At 28.3% G+C, this 20069-nt stretch overlaps 1 protein-coding gene and 2 non-coding genes across 3 annotated transcripts; all 3 read right to left on the bottom strand.

Moving 5' to 3' along the window:
* Positions 1–471: 471 nt before the first annotated feature.
* LOC103488760 (ferric reduction oxidase 2-like) lies at positions 472–5194 on the bottom strand. The gene is made up of 7 exons (XM_008447649.3): positions 4975–5194; positions 4763–4868; positions 4060–4227; positions 3682–3916; positions 2019–2346; positions 889–1827; positions 472–801 (listed from the first exon to the last, which is right to left on the bottom strand). Exons 1-7 carry the CDS (start codon positions 5138–5140, stop codon positions 662–664), a joined length of 2082 nt encoding a protein of 693 aa, XP_008445871.1. The 5' UTR covers positions 5141–5194; the 3' UTR covers positions 472–661.
* A 3893-nt stretch (positions 5195–9087) lies between these two features.
* Positions 9088–9224, bottom strand: MIR169Q (microRNA MIR169q). The gene has a single exon (NR_120692.1). It is a non-coding gene; the product is annotated as a microRNA MIR169q (primary transcript).
* Positions 9225–19506: 10282 nt separating this feature from the next.
* MIR169S (microRNA MIR169s) lies at positions 19507–19640 on the bottom strand. Its single transcript, NR_120693.1, has one exon. It is a non-coding gene; the product is annotated as a microRNA MIR169s (primary transcript).
* Positions 19641–20069: the final 429 nt, after the last annotated feature.

Raw genomic sequence — 20069 nt, 5'->3', positions numbered from 1 at the left:
CCATTTTAACTACATTAATGTTCATCATTTTCGTGCTTCATTATCGGTTAATATAGGGATGAAATTGTTGGAAAAAATATTGACACAAAAACTTGAGATTCTGTTTAGTAACCATTTTGTTTATTGTTTTTAGTTTTTGAAAACTAAGCCTATTTGCTCTCCATTTCTTACTATGATCTTTATCATGATAGTTGAATCATTAGCCAAACTTCAAATGCAAGTTTTTAAAAGCTATATTTTTTAGTTTTTAAAATTTGACTTTGTTTTTAAACCACGTTAAAGAATATATAACAAATAAAAAAAATTTGGAGGTAGAAGTACAAACTGATTTAGTGTAAGCCAATGCAACTCGAGCCCCACTCCTTATATAATATTATAGAAAACTAACTTTTCATTAATATTATTAGTTATTTCCACTAATTGAATAGAAGATATCTTAATTTTAAAAGAAAAAACAAAAAAGCAAAATGGTTATCAAACTAGACATTATTTATTAATGGTAAAATACATTTAAAAGATGATAAAAGCAAACAAACAATGAACCTTTCTTCTATCTCCAAAACAAAAAAGGAAGGGAAGGGAAAAAACATGTTGTAATGTGGAATTGCATTAAGGATGTAATTATTTATGGGAAATGGCTAATAATAATAATAATAATAATTCACCAAGTGAAGCTGATGGAGTGAAAATGAAGGTTTTTAGCTGAAGCAGATCCACAAATGGCAGCAACCTCTTGCCTCAATTTCTTTGGACCTGAAGCAAGAACTCCAATGTTTTCCCCTTTGCATTCTCCAATTATTCCTACACCACCAAAATTTAGGGTTTAGGATTTAGGGTTTAGATAATAAGTCGAAATTTTAACTAAATTTTGATTTAGAAAATACTTACTTGGAAGATCAGGCCTTTCACCATAATGAACATTAACAGATTGATCAATAACTTCTAATGGATTACTCTCCAGTTCTATCTCTCTCTCACACCCAATCGCACATGGCGATCCATTAGGCGTACCTCCTTCAACATTCTGAATTTGCTTCCCTTCCTTCGCCGTTTCTCTTTTATTCCAAATCACCGCCGCCGTCGCCACCGTGAAAACTCCAAAACACAACCCCAGCATATGCAAAAATGACTTCAATCCTAAATCAAACACATCGTTCGTATTCCCATCAATTGGGTATATATAATATCGATTCAAAACCCCAATTAAGATCAAGAAAATCCCGAACGACGAACATATCACCCCTGCTAGCCACACCCATCCATTTCGCCCTAAGATTGCCGCCGCAGCCGACTCCCCAATATGGGATTTGAAAATCACTGATCTGATTTGTGGGTTTTCGTTTTGAGGGGATTTCTCTCTCGTTACATAAGCTTCGATTTGAAAATTGTGTGGAGTGGTGGGAGTTTGGAGGAGGTGGAGGAAGGTTAGATCGGCGGTGGTTTTGAAGGCGGAAATTAAGAGGAGTTTGGGGGTTTTGTTGTGATGGGAATTGGAGTTGTGGATTATGTGTTTGATAATGGAAATAAATGGGGTGATTCCACTGCCGCCGCTGATCATTAAGAGAGTGTCGAATTGGAGGAAGGAAGTGGAAACAGGGCCGTATGGACCTTCGAGGGAAACTTGAAGATGGTCGTTAATGGCGGATGATGAGGAAGATGAAAGGGTTTTGTAAAGCTTGGAAGACCATGTTCCTTCGCATTTGATGACGACGGAAAGCTTTTCTGGTTCTAAATCGCTGTGAGATGTGATTGTGAATGGATGCCATTGGAGCTTTGAGATGGAAGGGATGTTTATGAACATTGTGCTTGTTGGGTTGTACTTCAATCCTAACAAAATTGAACCAACCAAAATCTTAAATCGTATTCAATTCAGTTAACTCAATTTAGTTAACTTACCAAGTTTAGTTATCAAACTTTTGGACTACCAAGATAGATATTTTTCAAATAGAAAAGTACTAACACACTACCAAGTAGACTATATATGAATGCAACTCTGTTTATTGTAAGACTTATCAAACCTGGGTGCTTTGAGAAGTTGAGCTCTAGCGTTTGGCAGGGGAGGAGGCGAGCAGATTGTAGACGAACACGACGACGAGATTGGAGGAATCGAAGGTAACGATCGATGACAAATAGGTAGAAACCAGGGAGCATAACACATGCGTAGGAGATGCCAACATGAAAGATGAAGAAGACGATGAATAGAATGTAGAGATAGTGAGTGTAAAGAAAGAGTTCAAAGAACTTTCTACGAACACGAGGAATAGTTGTTGCCCACATTATGAGACCAAATACTAAAGCTAGTTCTCCAGCTATGTTTGATACATCTGTTTTAGCCCATTTAAGCATCTGTAAAAACAAATATCAATAATATTAGGTTAACAAGTCTTACTTACAAATGCATCTTAAGCTACATCTATCTTTGTGCAGTTCAATCCAATCACATTTAATATTATCAAATATTGACGTATGGTTGTTTTTTTTTTTCTTTTAAGTGTGTGATGTTTGATTAGAAATTACTTTTTGAAAAATTTAGTGTTTTTTTCTCTCTAAATTTTGTTTTTGGGTGTATTAGTTATCTTGTTCACATATTTTAACTCTTCAAAACTTTCTTTTGTTGAACGGTTGAAGAGAAAGTGGGCCTGAGGAAGAGAACCATATGGGCTTTGCAGGCCCAGCCCACTTGATGAATTTATTTTATTTTCAAAGAAGTGGAGGATTTAATATAATTTTATCTCATGGGTATTAATATTAATACTAATTTCATGCTTACATCAAACAATTCCCAATTAATAAATTAAAAAAAAAATGCATTGTCAAGTGGGTCCCAATTTCCTCAAATTATTGGACATTTGATCTACTTGAGAGAGAACTTTATTGACATTATTATTTTATGCATTCAAACTAGAGGAAATCATATACATAATGATGATTAATTAAAAATTTGATAGATATTAATTGCCTTTTTTTAAAAAAAACCAATTAAAATCTCTCTTTCCTATTGCGTTTGTTTTTGGAGTTGTCAAGAATATAGCAGCGGTGATTAGAAGGAAATTCTAATTAACCAATTAAGATCAGGAAAGTATTAGTTCCAATTTTAATTATAATGAAGTTACACAAATATGATATTGAACTAAAAGTGAAATTTGAATTAATATTAATTTTAATAGCAAGTATTACTAATGATTGGTGCTAAAATTGAATGAAGCATTGACGTCGGGTTGATATTTAATTTAATTGGATAGTTATATAATATAATTTATTGATGGTATTGCTAATATCGTGATTATATATATATATATATATATAGTTATAGTTATAATAGGGATTCTATCTTATCCATAAACAAGCTTAGAATATGAATAATGAAAAAAATATAGAGCAAAGAGTGTATTTTTTTAAATAATTTTAATTAATATAGTAAATTAAAAACAAAGAGTGTATTTTAATTAAGAAACAAAATTTGGATGGTATAAAAAAATAATTGGTTGTATATATTCAACAAAAACATTTGTAGTTTTGAACAAAAAAAAAAAAAAAAATTATATTATAGGGAAATTAATTAAAGGAGAATATTAGAGCAATCTTTTTAAAATATATTTTTAGTCAATAGGACGTTGTAATTGGATCAAGAATCCAACTTCATTATTGAAGACGTTTATTATAGTTAGAACGGGAACTCACTTGAGAAATATTATTAGTAGCAACCCAGTAAATAACGAAGCAAACGCCATGAGCAGAGAAAAAAGCCATTGTCATGTGGCCAAGCCATATGTGATACTTAATGCAACCCTCTGAGGTGAGACCAAGCAGCGGTAGTAGCGACGACCCGCGTGCGACCGGAAAGAACAAAAAGACCAAACAAATATTTCCAACAATTCCCAACCAAAACCCTGCACTTCCCAATCTAATTTCCCACCTGTCCTCAAAATCAATATTTTGATTGGATTGCTTAGAATTTGAACAAGAACAATAATAAATATGAATCATAATATATATATATATATATATATATATATATATATATATATATATATATCATGCAGCAGAAGTTTTTCTTACATTTTCTCGCTGATGAAGCTGTTGTGTAAATATGTGGCAAAGGACCAAACTAAAAGGGTAATGAACATAGTCAGCAAAGTTAATTCGGTCCATGATACGATCCCGAGCGGCCCTTTTACGATTGCTGGCTGCTTCCACATCGCCAAACCATGGTGCTTTGTTCCTTTTCTGTAAAACCTCAAATCTTTAAAGACTTGTCACGTTTTCAATATTGGGCTTGTTTGGTAACATTCATGATCTTTTTCTTCTCCTAATATTTTTATTTTAAAGTTTTATGTTTTGTTATTCACTATGCTTCAACCAATATTTCCCGAAAACCCATAACAAATGTTTTTGCTATTAGTTTTAGAATTTTATAAAGAATTCAAACTTTCTTCAATAAGTTATTCTGAAAAATGAACATGCATATATAGTAAGGAAATTAAAAATAGACTATTTTAAATGATAAAACTAAAAATGTTGAGTTACTCTAAAAACAAACAATTAAGATTAAATTGTTTAAGAAAATACGTACAATTTTTAAACCTTTCTTTGAAAAATAATAAGAAATAATTAAAACAAAACATTTATATTTCTAAAAAATTTAAAAAATAATAAAGAACATTATATTTACGTGTAATAAGTAAGAAGCCAATATTTTTTTTTGTAGAAAATAGAACAAACAAAATCGAGTTATCAAACAATCTCTTTTAGTCTACATTACCTGGTTTCGATGTTTTGATCACTACGCTTTTTTTCCAAATGATTGTAAACACAACCCAAAATAGCAATGAACAAAATGGGGAACGTATACATCAAAAGGGAAGTTCCTATAGCAAACAAAATCAACAAAAACTTTGCATCAACTTCAAACATAAAATTAATTATACAGAATAATGTAGAAAAACCAAAATCATAGATAAGAATGAACAAAACCTTCTGATCCAAAATAAGTAGATTGATAAGTTTTCTCTCTAATTTTGGGAAGCCATTTTTTTCTATAAGTATTTGTAGGCATCATAACCCAAAGAAAAATCCACCCCAAAAATAAAATTAACACCAAAACCCTAATGGCTAAGCTCAAAACCCTGTCTCTATCCATCACTTTTTAGCTCCAAAAAATGAATTTTGTTTTGTTCTGTTTTGTTTTGATCCAATCAAATTTTTATAGAAATCTTAGTGAAATGAATAGTTATTTATAAGAAGAGAATGTTGGGATTGCTTAATTAATTAGATAAAAGGTTGTTATAAGAAGAGAATTAATAGAAGTTTATAATATATAAGCATGGTTCATGGCTTGGTTTTGCACTTGATGAAAGCATTTCTATTATAATATATGGTGTTATCCAATGATACGTCGCCACGTAAGTTTGGGGGAATTGAGTTGACTTTGTGTGGAGAAAAATCAGCAATTGGAAGAGTGAGATTTGAAAACAAAAGCAAGAATCATGCAAGAGAATTTGACACACAATTTGATGATTCTTACATTGTATTATATATAGAATAGCATCAAATTTTGTAATCATATTTGTATATAATAGAGTATATGTCGTAATACATGTGAATGATATTGATTGCTTTGTGTATATAGATTTGATGACTACATAATTTGAATATGAGTTTTTAATAGTTAATTATGCCCTGGAGAATGAAAACCTATGTCATCAATATTTCTTATTGAATTGATGAATTGCATTTTTCTAAAGTTCAATATTCGATTATGTATTTTGAATTACTAAAAAATACAATATTAATTTATACTTCATAAAACTAATAATTCATAATTGAAACTCTTGTCTTTTTCTTTTCTTTTCTTCTTTTTATTTATTATGAATTCTTTATTAGTATATAAAGCATGTCAGTATTGTACAATTGATATTATTTGGTTTTAAGAAAAAAAAAAAACCTTCCACTCAAATAAGACTTTGATTTTTACAATTCTTCTCATTTTGATTTCTTCGTAGAGATAAAAAAAGATAAAATAATAATAATAATAATAATAACTCACGATCATTTGTAGTTCAAAATTTTAAATCTAGGCTTAAAATAGTATTGAAAAACTCTGATTTTCTCTAAATGTTTCGAAATTTCAATAGTTTAAGTTTTTTTTTTTGACAATATTTAAAGTGAGAGAATTGAATCTTAGCCTTAAAATTGATATGACAAACACTATATTAGCTAAACTAATATACTCGTTTTGAGGATGAGAATGAAATTTACTGTTATTTTTATTGCCGTTATCGTTATTTTATTATTATTATGGGCTCAAAACCCCCTCCTAATTAATAAAAACAATAATTTTGGCCACTTGAGATGGAGACAAAGTTAATTAGTGTAACTAAATATAATTAACAAAACAAAAACATTAAGGAAGTCAAGAAATAATGTAATGGTTTTTGATAATTGATGTGATTGATTAACTAAACTAAGTGCAAAATTATGGAGAAATTAAGAATGGCACGTGGAGTTAGATGTGTGGTTAGTGTATTTAGCGTGGCTTCCACGTGCACAAGGCCACACGTTGTGAAGCCTAGTCACTCTTACACGTGGGATTCCATTCCCTTTACAAAAACTTCATATCAATTTAATGTATTATTATTATTATTATTATTATTTTCTTGGAAACTCCAATTGTATTTTTCATATTCTTTGTTATTAATTTAATTTATTATTGACAAATTTTGTCTTTTTTTAAAGAGAAAAAAAAAAAAAAAAAAACTATAGTTTTATTCTCATATCATTCCATTTCCACCTTATCTCAAGCGATTTCTATAGGATCCTCTGATCATATTATCCTTCACCAATTTTTTTTTCTCAAGCTTATGATGTTAGTTTAATTTGGAGTATATATTCCCATCTCTTGAGTTGCAAGAGATCATGCTTCAAATTTATGTGTACCACACACTCATAAGATCTTTCTTTATCCACACACACAAATATATATATAGATCCAAAATTATTTAGATAAAGTCAATGGGTGAATTCACAAGATAACCTTCATATTCGAAACTCGTAACACCATATTTATACAAACAACATGCTTTAAATTATTAGCTCACCAAAGTTTTTATTAATTATATATCACCTAAGGTGAAACAAAAATCTTTGTTTTTTTTTTAATCTAACCTATAACATAAATTCATACCTTAAAAGTTAAACTTAAAAGTTGGTTATATATCATGTTGAAGAGTAATTATTAAATTATATATCACTTTTATTTATTTAAAATCACATTAAAATTAAACCTACTTAATTTTATGATATATTGGGAAGTGATAATTCTAAAATTGTTAATATTTCTCATCCAAAATCTAATATTGAGTCTATGGAAATGGAAAAATTATATCGATAGAAATATCGACATGTCGATGAAAATTTAGTTTTATGAAATTAATTGCCTGGCTATTTATTTGATAACATTCCTAATCTAAATTTGATCTCATATTTTAAAATGTTTGTTTCATTAATTAGGTCTCAAACATTATGTTTTTCTTTTGAGACAAAAAAAAAAAGTTTAAACTATTATCAGTGAATTTTTCACCAAACATGTAATTATAAAAAAAAGAAAAAAAGAAAAAAGAAAAAATGATGTCTCTTTTAAAATAAAATTTAACTTGGTTTTTGTTACACTGAATATTGGTAATTTGAAAGTAAATTATACTTTTAAATTTTAATATCTCGAAATTATTCATTATTCTAAAATTGAAAAATTATACATATTTTCAAACAAGATTATTAAACTACATATAGATTAGGTCTCTATAATACTACATGCATATATATATATATATATATATATATATATATATATATATATATTAAATGAAAAAAAATTAGTCTGATCACAAAGATAATATAATATGTGTAACTCTACATTTCAATTGAAAAACTTTGTAATTATAAATTTAAAAAGAAATTTTAGGGAAGAAAAAAAGAGATGAGTAGAAAAGTAAAAGAATATGCTTATAATTAGGCTCTCCTATGGTGTGATCCTCTCTCAATGATAGTTTCAAATTTTTTAGTGTGTCCAATAATGAAGACTACTTCACTTGATATATATTTATAAGGTTCTCCCTAAGTTTAAGCATCATTCCGATGTTTGAATATGATCAAGAGAAACAATTTGAAATTTATAGACTTTCTTACTTACAACAGTTGTACAAATCGACGAATTTATTGTTTTCGATCTAATTAAACACAGGAAATGACACACATTTTCTCTTCAAAGTGGCCGTAAAATTAAACTATGAAACCAATATGTTTAAACAAATCATGCATGATGAAAGAGAAAAACCAAATCGTTACCATAAATAATAACCAAACCTAAAAGAAGGAAAAAATCCTTAAAGAGAATCATATATACTACATATTTTTTTAGATAATGAAAGAATTTCCAAACGAAAACAATATCGTGCAAGATGGCCCTAGAGACTATCATGAGGGGGTAAGATGACAAATATCACATTAGAGAAGATGAAGAATAGGTTAACCAGCAACCTTAAATCATACATAAAAAAATATAACCAACGCTGAATTAGAGAACTAACGAATTATCCCTAAAATACCATTAATCTAATGAACATGATTGACTTCAAATTTTGGTTTGGTTCCTCGTATACTGCTTATTTATACAATGATAGGTACGTTCCAAATAAACAAGTATTAATAAAAAATCCTTTTGAATGCCAAAAAATTACCCAAAAATTCCAACCATATTAAATATAACAAAATAGTGAAAAATATCTATCTCAGATTATTTAAAAGAGTAGGTCTAGCATGAAAGAAAAAGAACTTGCCAGTTAGCTATAATGACACGCCTGCATTTGAAACTAGTATTACTTAAGACAATGTATTCACAAACATGTTCAGGAACTATTGTAGGCAAGTCACTATCACACAATGCTCTTATTTTCTCATACTAATACCTTCTCTTCCGTTTTACTTCTTCCTCATACGTAACCTCCAATATTTTAAACCTAATCACTCAACAATTTCAAACATTTTTTTAAAGATAATATCGGAAGAAAAGACCTAACATGAAAGAGAAAAGTTTATGAAGTAAGCCAAAGATAACTTGCCAACTTAAATATGAAACAATGAAAGCTTCATATATACTTAAAGCTCTCCCATTTATATTATATGTTTCTTATATTAAGGCAAGTCATCTTTGGCTCACCAAACAAAACTTTCATATCTTCATGTTAGATCTATCCTCCTTCTTTAAAACTTCTCGACAATTTCGAGCTTTGGGACTCCATGAACTTTTATATGCAAAAATGTCAACCAAATGGGATGAAAGCAAAAGTGGAATATATTCCCCCTATAGTTGCTTTATAGGTTGACTTAAATGCATGATATATGGATTTACTTTTTATTTCCTTCCCTTAAGTCAACTGTTCATTTACAACTTTTTTTTTCAAAAAATAAAATAAAATTTAGAAAAGGGTCCAATCCATTTTGCTTTTCTCCACCAAAAATAATATATTTTAATATATTTTTCTAATTACGTAGAGGTATTTGGGTCACAAAGTTAATTATTATAGTATGTAGGTTATAGTAGTTTGTGTTTAAAGTGTATACTATTTAAGTTTAAATTAATAGGAAGGAGAGATGATGAGTTATAAACAATAAACACTTTAGCAAAAAGACATTTGAAATAATAATCTTGTAGTTAGTTATGAGTTACAAAATGTAGAGACGTCAACTATTACGGTTCAAAACGTCTATTCCACCCATTTACAATTGAGGGCCCAAACGATCCACGTGATTTTAAATATTGAACAATGACCATGGGAGAGAACCACTAGATTTGATTGTGGAGTGTAGTAAAACTTAAAAAGTGTTAGTGTAGAGTTTAGACATCTTTTAGATGCTACTTCTTCATATTAATCAAACATGTTGTATTGAGAAAATTACTATTAACATATGGGAACGATAGTCACGTTTTAAGTGTTAATCTATCGATCTTAGACAAATTTGAAGAAATTTTAAAAAGTAGGCGAAACTAAACATAAACAATATAATTTAAGAGAAATCATTGTATAAATGACGAAAGTTGCTTAAAATATTTACAAAATTTTATACTATCAATGCCTATTTATGAAAAAGTTAATAAAAGTCTTTCAGTGTTTATCTATACACTTTTAGACATTTATAAGTTAACCATAAATATAATTAAAAAATTTAGATAGGTTTGCTAGTAAATGAAACTTAGACATATATATCCATGCATGTATGGAAACTACACGTTTAGTTTAAGAAGAATCTAACCTTAATATTTTTTATTCCTATACCAATATTTATGGTTCACTTAAAAGTAGGAGCCACTTTTATAAGAATATATCAATTGAAGGTTAGATCTAATATTTCAATATGCAAAGAGTTGACTTAAAAGAATATATTAGTCAACGTTGAAATGGACCTTAAATCCTTGGATAGGTTTAGAAGTAAAAAGAACTATAAAACATTACTTTATCGATGCACCATGCAACAACTTTGAAGAATATATGCAAATTCCTTTCATGAATTCCATCCGGCCATTTGCTTTGCTTTCTCTATAGCTATAAATATGGAGACTATCTAACCCACTTCAATGTCAAATACATTCATTATTTTTAATAGAGGAAGATCGATCTAACATGAAGATAAAGAGCCTCGTTTGGTAGCCAAAGATGACTTGCCTGTAGGACGTTATCTTCTTAATATTAATTTTGAGTTTCTTAAATATAGAGACTCTTAATTAGTTATATTACAGGCAGTTGTCTTGGGCTAATTTGACAAGCTCTTTTCGATCATGTTAGATTTTTTCTTCCTTTTAACTAAGAAAGTATCAAAAATTTCTTATTAAGAAAGAGTTTAAGATCAAAAGATCAGGTCCATCCAAAAAAGAAAAGTATTGTTTGATAGCCAAAAATGACTTGCCTGCTAATTCGATGAGCAAAAGAGATCTATTTTATTACTTAGAACTTGAATGAGCTTCATTTTCAGGCAATCTTTTTGGCTAATCTAACAAGCTTTTCTTAGTCAGTTTGCCCATACATCCTTTTTAAGGTCGGTGAGATATCCTCAAAATTAGTTTCATAATCTATATGTTCTTTAACATGTATAAACATTTGAAATATTAATTATTCTACCCCTCACAAGAAGTTTAGTTTGTTAATTTCATTATTTTGTTAAAAAAAATAATTTTATTGAGAAATATCAAACAAATGACATTAAAAAAATATTGTGATTGGTAAATGAGCCAATTAATAAAATTTTATAAGAGAAGTTACCAAGCAAATGAATATAAAAGCTTCTAATAATTTTCGGGGGAAAACAAAAACATTTGAAATTAACTTCACTATTTAAATAGTATTTAGTTTGCAATATCATATATACATATCAATTAGGATCTTGAAACTTTTATTCTATATATGTCTCTATTTATAAATTTTTTTTCAAATGAAAAGGTATATAGTTTTTGCGAGACAAAGAAAGTTCAAGATAAATGGTTCAGAATAACGAGTCTTTCATTATATTGGAGTCTAAGTCAATATTCACTAAATTAGTTAGGTTATTTGTAAGTATTTGCATATAATAATGTTCTCTTTTAACATACGAGAACGAAGAAAAACCATCAAAAAAGAAGAAGAAATGAACAGAAAAGAAAACTAACTTGGTTCTTGAAGAAGAAGAAGGGATTAGGGGGAAGGGCGTTGATATTTAATAAGGGTTGAAGAGACACCATTGAGGAGTTTAGACTTTGAATGAATCGATGAATTTAAAGGGATTTCAGTGCTCGTTTTTGTTGTGTAGAAAAATGAAGCCAAACTCTATTAACATATTTCCAAACAAAGGCTTCTTGAAAAGTTGCTACTTCTCTCAAGATTAATTGGCAAGTAAAACTTGTCATATATATAACGATAGGGATTATTTCTAGAATCGTCATAATGTGACTGACAGGATTATACATATTCGTTGCATGTAAGAGAGAGAAAATTTTAGGTTAAGTCATTTTGTAAATTTTGTTGATTTGGAAAAACAGAAATGAGAATTTAGACCATATCTTTCGATAAAATTGTATTTAGAAACAAAACCATAATAGTTTGTTCTAATTTTTAATATTAAAAGGTAGATTCTATTTCTTTTTTCAAAACCATAACCACCAAGTTTTAAATTTAACCAATTTTTTTTTTTATAAAAAAACTAGTGAAGTTAAAGTCATATACTCACATTATAAATAAACAATTTCAAATCTCTTTCATCTTATATGTTCAAATTCACAAATAATAAGAACGATAGTAATGATAATATATCATAAATACAATAATAATAATAAGGAAAGAATGAAAATAAAAATATAAAAAGAAACATTTGTGTTTCTTTCTTTTAAAATTATCTATATTTTCTATCTTTCAAAATTATATATATATACACATGCATATAAAGAAAATAATATGATAATAATTAAAGAGAATAATATTAGTTTATTAAACCAATACATTTGTAATACAGTAATTATAGGAATAAAGGATAAACTTTCCAACTCAAATAAAGAAGTGAATGATTGAGATTATCTCACTAAGTCTTACAAAATGAGTAATCTCGTTATGTACAATTTTTTTTGGTTAAATTTTCAACATTTGAATTTAACAAATGTTCTATATAAAGTGCAACTGCAACCTATAATTGTCTAGTAGGAAGATAAATTTCAAAATATGTATTGTTTGTCATTGAAGATTTGTTAATGATCCGTTATAAAATTGAGCATGCTTTGTCTTCCCTCAGATGTATAAGTAGAAATTTTTAATTTTTTAAAATCTTTCTTAATCTTACTTTTCATGTCCTCAAGATCCCTTTTATTCAAATGCGATATTGGTTCATTCATGTCTTCCTCATAAACTCGGGTGTTAATAGATAATAAATAAAGTAAAAGTTTGAATTTTGTATATATGTATTGATTATTAATAGAGTAAAAGAGCGACGAAAAAGTATTGTATTGTAATAACATTTTAAGTAACTTAATTTATTAAATTATAAATAATAAATAAATTTGAATTGTATGGTTATCGTTTTAATTACAATGACTTTTAACATCTCTACAACTTCTTCATTTTTTGTTTTATATCTTTTATTTCTTTTGAAATTCAAAGTATTTTGAAAAGGTTTCAAATACTCTATTAGAATGTTCATCATCAATCCTACAAATTTACCACAATGTATTAGGAGCCATTTAATAGTTCAAATAAAATTAAATAAACTATGATAAATCTAAAATTTGTCTAAGATACATGGTTTTTTATTTAAAAAATTCAATGATTGACATAATACGAATGCATGTTTACCATCAAATCTATAAACTTAACCACAATGTATTAATAACAATAATTTAAATAACAATTAAATAAACTATGATAAAATCTAAAATTCATCTTACACGTGATTTTTATTATTAGAAAAAATTCAAGGATGGACATATATACTACAAATGAATCAACTTAGCTTAGAATACTAATTAATTGGTGAAGAGTTACAAAAGCCCACATTTCCATGGCTTACCACGGTGATTGGTGAGTAAAAATAATTAAGTAAATAATTGCTTCTTTGCAAAAAAAAAAGGAAAACACATCTAGTGAGTAAAAAAAAAAAAGAAAAAAAAAAGAAAGAAAAAAGAAAATAAAAACAACTTAATAAGTAAAAAGAAATTCAAATATTTACAAGAAAATGGTTGAAGAAAGATCTTTATTTATATATAATTGAAGAGGATAAAAGGTTACAGATATTTTTAGATCTCATCATTAAATATAAATACATAAATATTAGAAATTAAATTATTGAAATAATTAGATAAAACTTTCATATTCTAACGTTCTTTATTTTTTAAATAATGTGTTAGGCATGGAGGTAAAAATTATTTGAAAAGGTAATCAATAGTTAATATTAATTTTATTCATTATATTGAATAAATAATAAATTAATTATAGAACAATATAATTAATAAATTTCTTTTACCAAAGATATTGAATGCATGCGAGTTATTTATTTATTTATTTATTAAATTTTTAATGTAAACAATAACTGATGTTTATTTTAAAATATAGGATCGTGTTGTAAATTATTTAAAATTTGACAAGGGATAGAATTGTCCAAAAATGATCTTTCCCTAAACCACTTTTAATATAGCTATAGTGAGGATAAGGATTAGGATACAAACATTGTTGTAATTGTTTAAGTTTATATTAGTGAAGTTTCGTTTCTCTATAACACATTGCCTCTCATATTATTTTATATCGAATCGAGTTATTAAATTTTATGTCTCTCTATCAATGCCTTTATTGTTTTGTTTCATATACGTTGTTATTACTGTTAGTTATAACATATTATTGGTTGTAATTTGTTGTAATTTGTAATAGATAAAATCTTTCGATTCGACATAAATATTATATACGTGTGATAAATATAGGACGAAAATATCCTTTGCCTTACTCTAGCTAACATATAGTAGGAAGATGATTTTGATATGATTTTACGTATTTTGTTATTTAGTGATTATACAAATTATAAAGCTCAATTCATAAACTTTCAAATATGTGTACGAGTATAGTTTCTAAACTTAAGACAATTTTTAGTTAAGTTTCTAAATCCTATGTTAGCAATTTAGGGCCCGTTTGGTAACGTTTTTGTTTCCTGTTTCTTGTTTCTGTTTCCATTTTTTAAGAAACAGAAGTGTTTGATAATGTTCCTTGTTTCTCGTTCTCAAAAAAAGTAGAAACGTTTCTCATTTTATAAAGAATTATTGGGAACAAAAAAAAGTAGTTTCTTCTGTTCCGTTTCTCAATTGCTTTTATTGGTTTCCTTTTTCTCAATTTATTTCTATTTGTTTCCTTTTCCTTTTTCTCAATTATTTTTTTTTCTTTCATTTTTCTCAATTATTTTTATTGGCTTTTTCTTTTTCTCAATTATTTTTATTGGTTTCCTTTTCATTTTTCTCAATTATTTTTATTTCTTTTATTTTCCTTTTTCTCAATTATTTTTATTGGTTCATTTTTCTTTTTTCAATTATTTTTATTGGTTTCCTTTTCCTTTTATCTCCATCGTCTTCTCCAAATAATCATCCTCTTCCTCTTTTACTCATCGTTTTTCTTTGCACTCTGTCTTCCTCTTCACCTTTCATCGTCTTTCTCGACAACCCGAACTCTTCCTCTTCGTCGGATCCATAGTTTTTGCCTGATTGTTCCTCTTCGTCGGATCCATAGTTTTCATCTTTCTCTTTGTGCAAATCTGGATTTTCGTTGTGAGTTTTTCTCTAAAGCATCATAGGTTAAGAGTTAAAGTTTAAATTTTGTTTTGTTTCTTTCAATTCTGAATATTGAAGACATAATAACTTACTTTAAAATTAATATTAAATTCTAGATGTCACGAAATAACAATGAGATTGTAGAAATTGATGGATTAAAAAGAGAAATTGCCTGAGTAAGAAATGATATTGCCAATCAAATTTGGTAACATTTGCAGGATAAATATAATTTTATGTTTATGTTATTATTTTTATTCGTGCATTGATACTTCTTCGTATTAAATGAATAAACTTTTGATAATTTTATTTGTTATGTTTGATGGATAAACCTATATTTTTGTTTAATGTTTAATTGAAGTAGATGTGAAAAATAAAAAATAAATCTAGAAGAAAATCAATAAACAAGAAACAGTTATTGAACACTTTTTTTGTTTCTGTTTCTTTTGTTTTTCAAGAAACAAAAAATAGAAACAGTTATCAAACGCATTACTGTTTCTTGTTCTAAAAAAAGAAGAAACAGGAAACAGAGAACAAGAAACAAGAAACAAGAAACAGAGAATAGAAACGTTACCAAACGGGCCCTTTAGTATCTAATTAGATTTTCAAACTTGAAAGAAAAAGCAATTCTTTTGTGTATAATAAAAGTTTAAAACATATTAAGTTACAAAATAAAAAAAATTCGAAATCTATCAAATATCAATTATTTTTAAAGTGCAGACATACGTTAGCCAATAGCCATAGCCCTAAAATAATATATAAAAAAAACACAATTTATTATATATAGTTTAACTTACCAAGATATTTATGCCAAGGATCCTTTATAAGGTCTCTTATAAAAAGAGATTATTTATTTTATATCACAACCCGTTAAGTTTGAGATTTAAGAATAATTTGGTAATTATTATGGATATTTATGTAACGACCCAACTTTTCGAACTAAGCTGAGGTCGTTACTTTACTACTAAGATACTTCATTCAAACATAAAACTTATAGAACATGTTTAAAAATTATTAATCAACCAAAAACAAAACAAAATCGTCTTCAGGCCCTATTTCAAAACAAATTCAGACATTCATATCGTCGTCTAGGAAATTATCAAAAACAAAACAACAAATAAATATCCTAAACAATATGACTCATTTTCACTCCTTAAAACAATTAAATTTAAAGACGTTTAGCAGAAGCATAAAGAAAAAGATATCTCCATATGGCATTCACGAATCTTTCTTGTCCCTTATCGATCTACCTCGCACGTTACCTTTACCTGAAAAAGTTAAACATAAAAGGGTGAGTATAAGATATACCCAATAAGAGACCCACTACTGGTCCCGTTAGCGGTAATAACAGTTAACTTCCTATTAAGGGGTACCCTGCAACATAAAAGTCTAGTGATCCCGCAGAATGCACACATCAATCAATCTAGTGATCTCGTCAGATACACATATCAGTCTAGTGATCCCGTCGAATACACGTATCAGTCTAGTGATCCCGAGGGATACACATCTCAGTCTAGTGATCCGAAGAATACACAACATGTGGTGATCCCGTAGGACACCGTGTTTGTAAGGTACGCTACCCCATAGGTAAAGCTAACAGTTACCCATCGGTCTAGTCTAAATAGTCCATGACAGTCATATACAAAACATCTCACTATTAGTTTAGTCTCTATACATATAATCAGTCAAGCAATCTAAATTTAGTCAACAGTCTAAGTGCAGTCAATAATCTAAGTTCAGTCAACAATACTGTTCCACTGTATATACATATATCTAGACTGTACATCATAGTCACACCATCTAACTCCAATCCATAGTACAAACCATCAATATGCAACTACCCCTGACAGTCATAGCATCTACATTCAGTCAACAACACAACCCATCAATATGTATAAACTACATATAACAGTTAAGTCGTCTATACTCTGTCAATAGCGTAACCCATCATTATCCAAACTACACATGACAGTCAAACCACCTAAACTCAGTCAAAAACACGACATATATATATATATATATATATATATATATATATATATATATATATATATATATATAATCTACACATAAAAGTCCAGACATCTAAACTCAATCAACGGCACAGTCCAACAATATAACTAAACTACACATAGCAGTCATGATGTCTATACTCAGTTGAAAGTATAACTTAGCAATACTTTTTATTTATACAAACAGTCGAACAGTGTAGTCATTATATTATAACTATCATATCAGTCAATACGTGTCAATCTAAAATTGAGTCCATTAGTAGAAGTCCCTTACCTCGAGATAGCTAATAACCCACAATTCTTACCACACAACTTACAATAAGGTAAAAGTGGACACTTGGACGAATGGACGAGGAAGACGGAGAAGCCAGTTGGAGAACCCACGCGCGACTCAACGGAGACGAGCTGAACGTGGATGGAGTAAAGACCGATTCAGATGGAAGACTAAACCACGCTCCCTGTCTTGACGCCTTTGATGGATGGAGGATGGGTCATGACGGTGAGCGGCTGGGGCTAGAGTTCAACGAACGGACGAAAGATGCGACGGGGATGAAGACGGAGTTGTGGCGAGCAACGCTAACTGGAACTCAAAGGCGGACAAAGAAATGGCGACCGATGGCGGCTTGCGTGGACGAAGAGACGGTGACCAGTTGCAACGAAGAAGAAGAAGGAAGATTGAGAATGAGGGGTTGTCAACTAGGATGAAGAAGAAGGAAGATTGAGAATGAGGGGTTGTCAACTAGGATGAAGAAGAAGGAAGAAGATTTTAGGGTTTTAAAAAAAGAGAAAAAAAAAAAAAATATAGTAATAATAATAATATGTAATAATATAATTATATTATATCATTTTATATTATATTTTCTTATATTATTATAAAAACATATTTTCCTTTTTCTTTCCTTTTTCTCACCAAACTCAAATAACACCATTTCCAACAAAATAAAATCGTGTTAAGAACTTACCTCGAAGTTTTGGGGCGTTGCACTTCATTTGTTAATCTTTTCATGAATATCAAGTTAAATAATAAAAAGAAATCTTTTTGAAGAATCTTAAAGATCATTTAATATTTGTGGATTGAGAGACCAAATCTCTATTTTTCACGTGATACATATGTATGTAACCAAAATTATTTATCCAAAGTCAATGAGTGAATAATTCACAAGATAAAACCTTCGTAATTGAAACTCACAACACCATATTTATACATGCAATATGCTTTAAATTAAACACACAAATGTATATACGATGTTTAACTTTAATTATATATTACCTAATAAGGTGAAACAAAAATCTTTGATTTTTTTGTCTAATGTATAACATTAAATTCATACCTGAAAATTCAAACTTAAAATTGAATTATTAAACTATCACTTTTATTATATTTAAAATCACCTTAAAATTATATATATAGGGGTTTTTTCAAAAAAAAAATAAATAAATAAAATAAATAAATACTTGACAAATTATTTACCCTCCATAGAACAAAATCATTAAAAGATAAAAATTTTTTACACTTGATTTTTTTATAAAGGGTAAATATTTTGTCAAATGTGTTCTATTTTTAACCATTTTTCTTTAACATACTTAATGAGAGTGATAGCTCTAAAATTGTTAATATCTTTTTTATCCAAATCTAAAATTGAATCCTACCTAAAAAAAATATAACCAACGCCAAGTTAAAGCAAACTAACGAAGCTTATCCCCAAATACCATTAATCAAATGTGATTGACTTCACATTTTCTCATACTCCTTATTTTGATGCAATGATAGCTCCAAAGAAACAAATATTTAATAAAAAATCCTTTTAAATGCCAAAACATTACTCAAAACTCCTACCATATTAAATATAACAAAATAACGAAGAATATCTTCCTCAAATTATCTAAAAGAGAAGGTCGAGCATGAAAGAAAAAGAACTTGTAAGTTAGCCATAATGACATGCCTGCAGTATTTAAAACAAGTACTACTTAAGATAATAAAGAAAGTTATTTCATAGACATATCCACTAACTATGTTGCAGGCAAGTCATTTTTGGCTATCACACAATGCTCTTATTTTCTCATACTATACATCACTTCCATTTTAGTAACATCCAATTTTTTAAACCTAATCACTCGACAATTTTAAACATTTTCTTAAAGATAATATCGAAAGAAAAGACCTAACATGAAAAGAGAGAAGTTTATGAAGTAAGCCAAAGATAACTTGCCAACTTAAATATGAAACAATAAGAGCTTCCTATATACTTGAAGCTCTCCCATTTATATACGTTTCTTATATTAAGGCAAGTCATCTTTGGCTCACCAAATAAAACTTTCATATCTTCATGTTAGATCTACCCTCCTTCTTTAAAACTTCTGGACAATTTTGAGCTTTGGAACTCCATCAACTTTTATATACAAAAATGTTAACCAAATGGGATGAAAGCAAAAGTGGAATATATTCCCCCTATAGTTACTTTATAGGTTGACTTAAAATGCATGATATATGTATTTGCTTTTTATTTCCTTCCCATAGAGTCAACTGTTCATTTACAACTTTATTTTTCAAAGATAATTAAATTTAGAAAAGGGTCTATTTCAATGCATTTTGCTTTTTCTCCACCAAAAATAATACATTTTAGTGCACTTTTCTAATTACGTAAAGGTATTTGGGTCACAAAGTTAATTATTATAGTATGTAGGTTACAATAGCTGTACTATTTTAATCTGAATTAATAGGAGGGAAAGATATATGATGAATA

This window comes from Cucumis melo, chromosome 10 (genome assembly GCF_025177605.1).
Source record: "Cucumis melo cultivar AY chromosome 10, USDA_Cmelo_AY_1.0, whole genome shotgun sequence".
Classification (NCBI taxonomy): Eukaryota; Viridiplantae; Streptophyta; class Magnoliopsida; order Cucurbitales; family Cucurbitaceae; genus Cucumis; species Cucumis melo.
The sequence above is the reverse complement of the archived record's forward strand: the minus strand, read 5'-3'. Positions and strand labels throughout refer to the sequence as shown.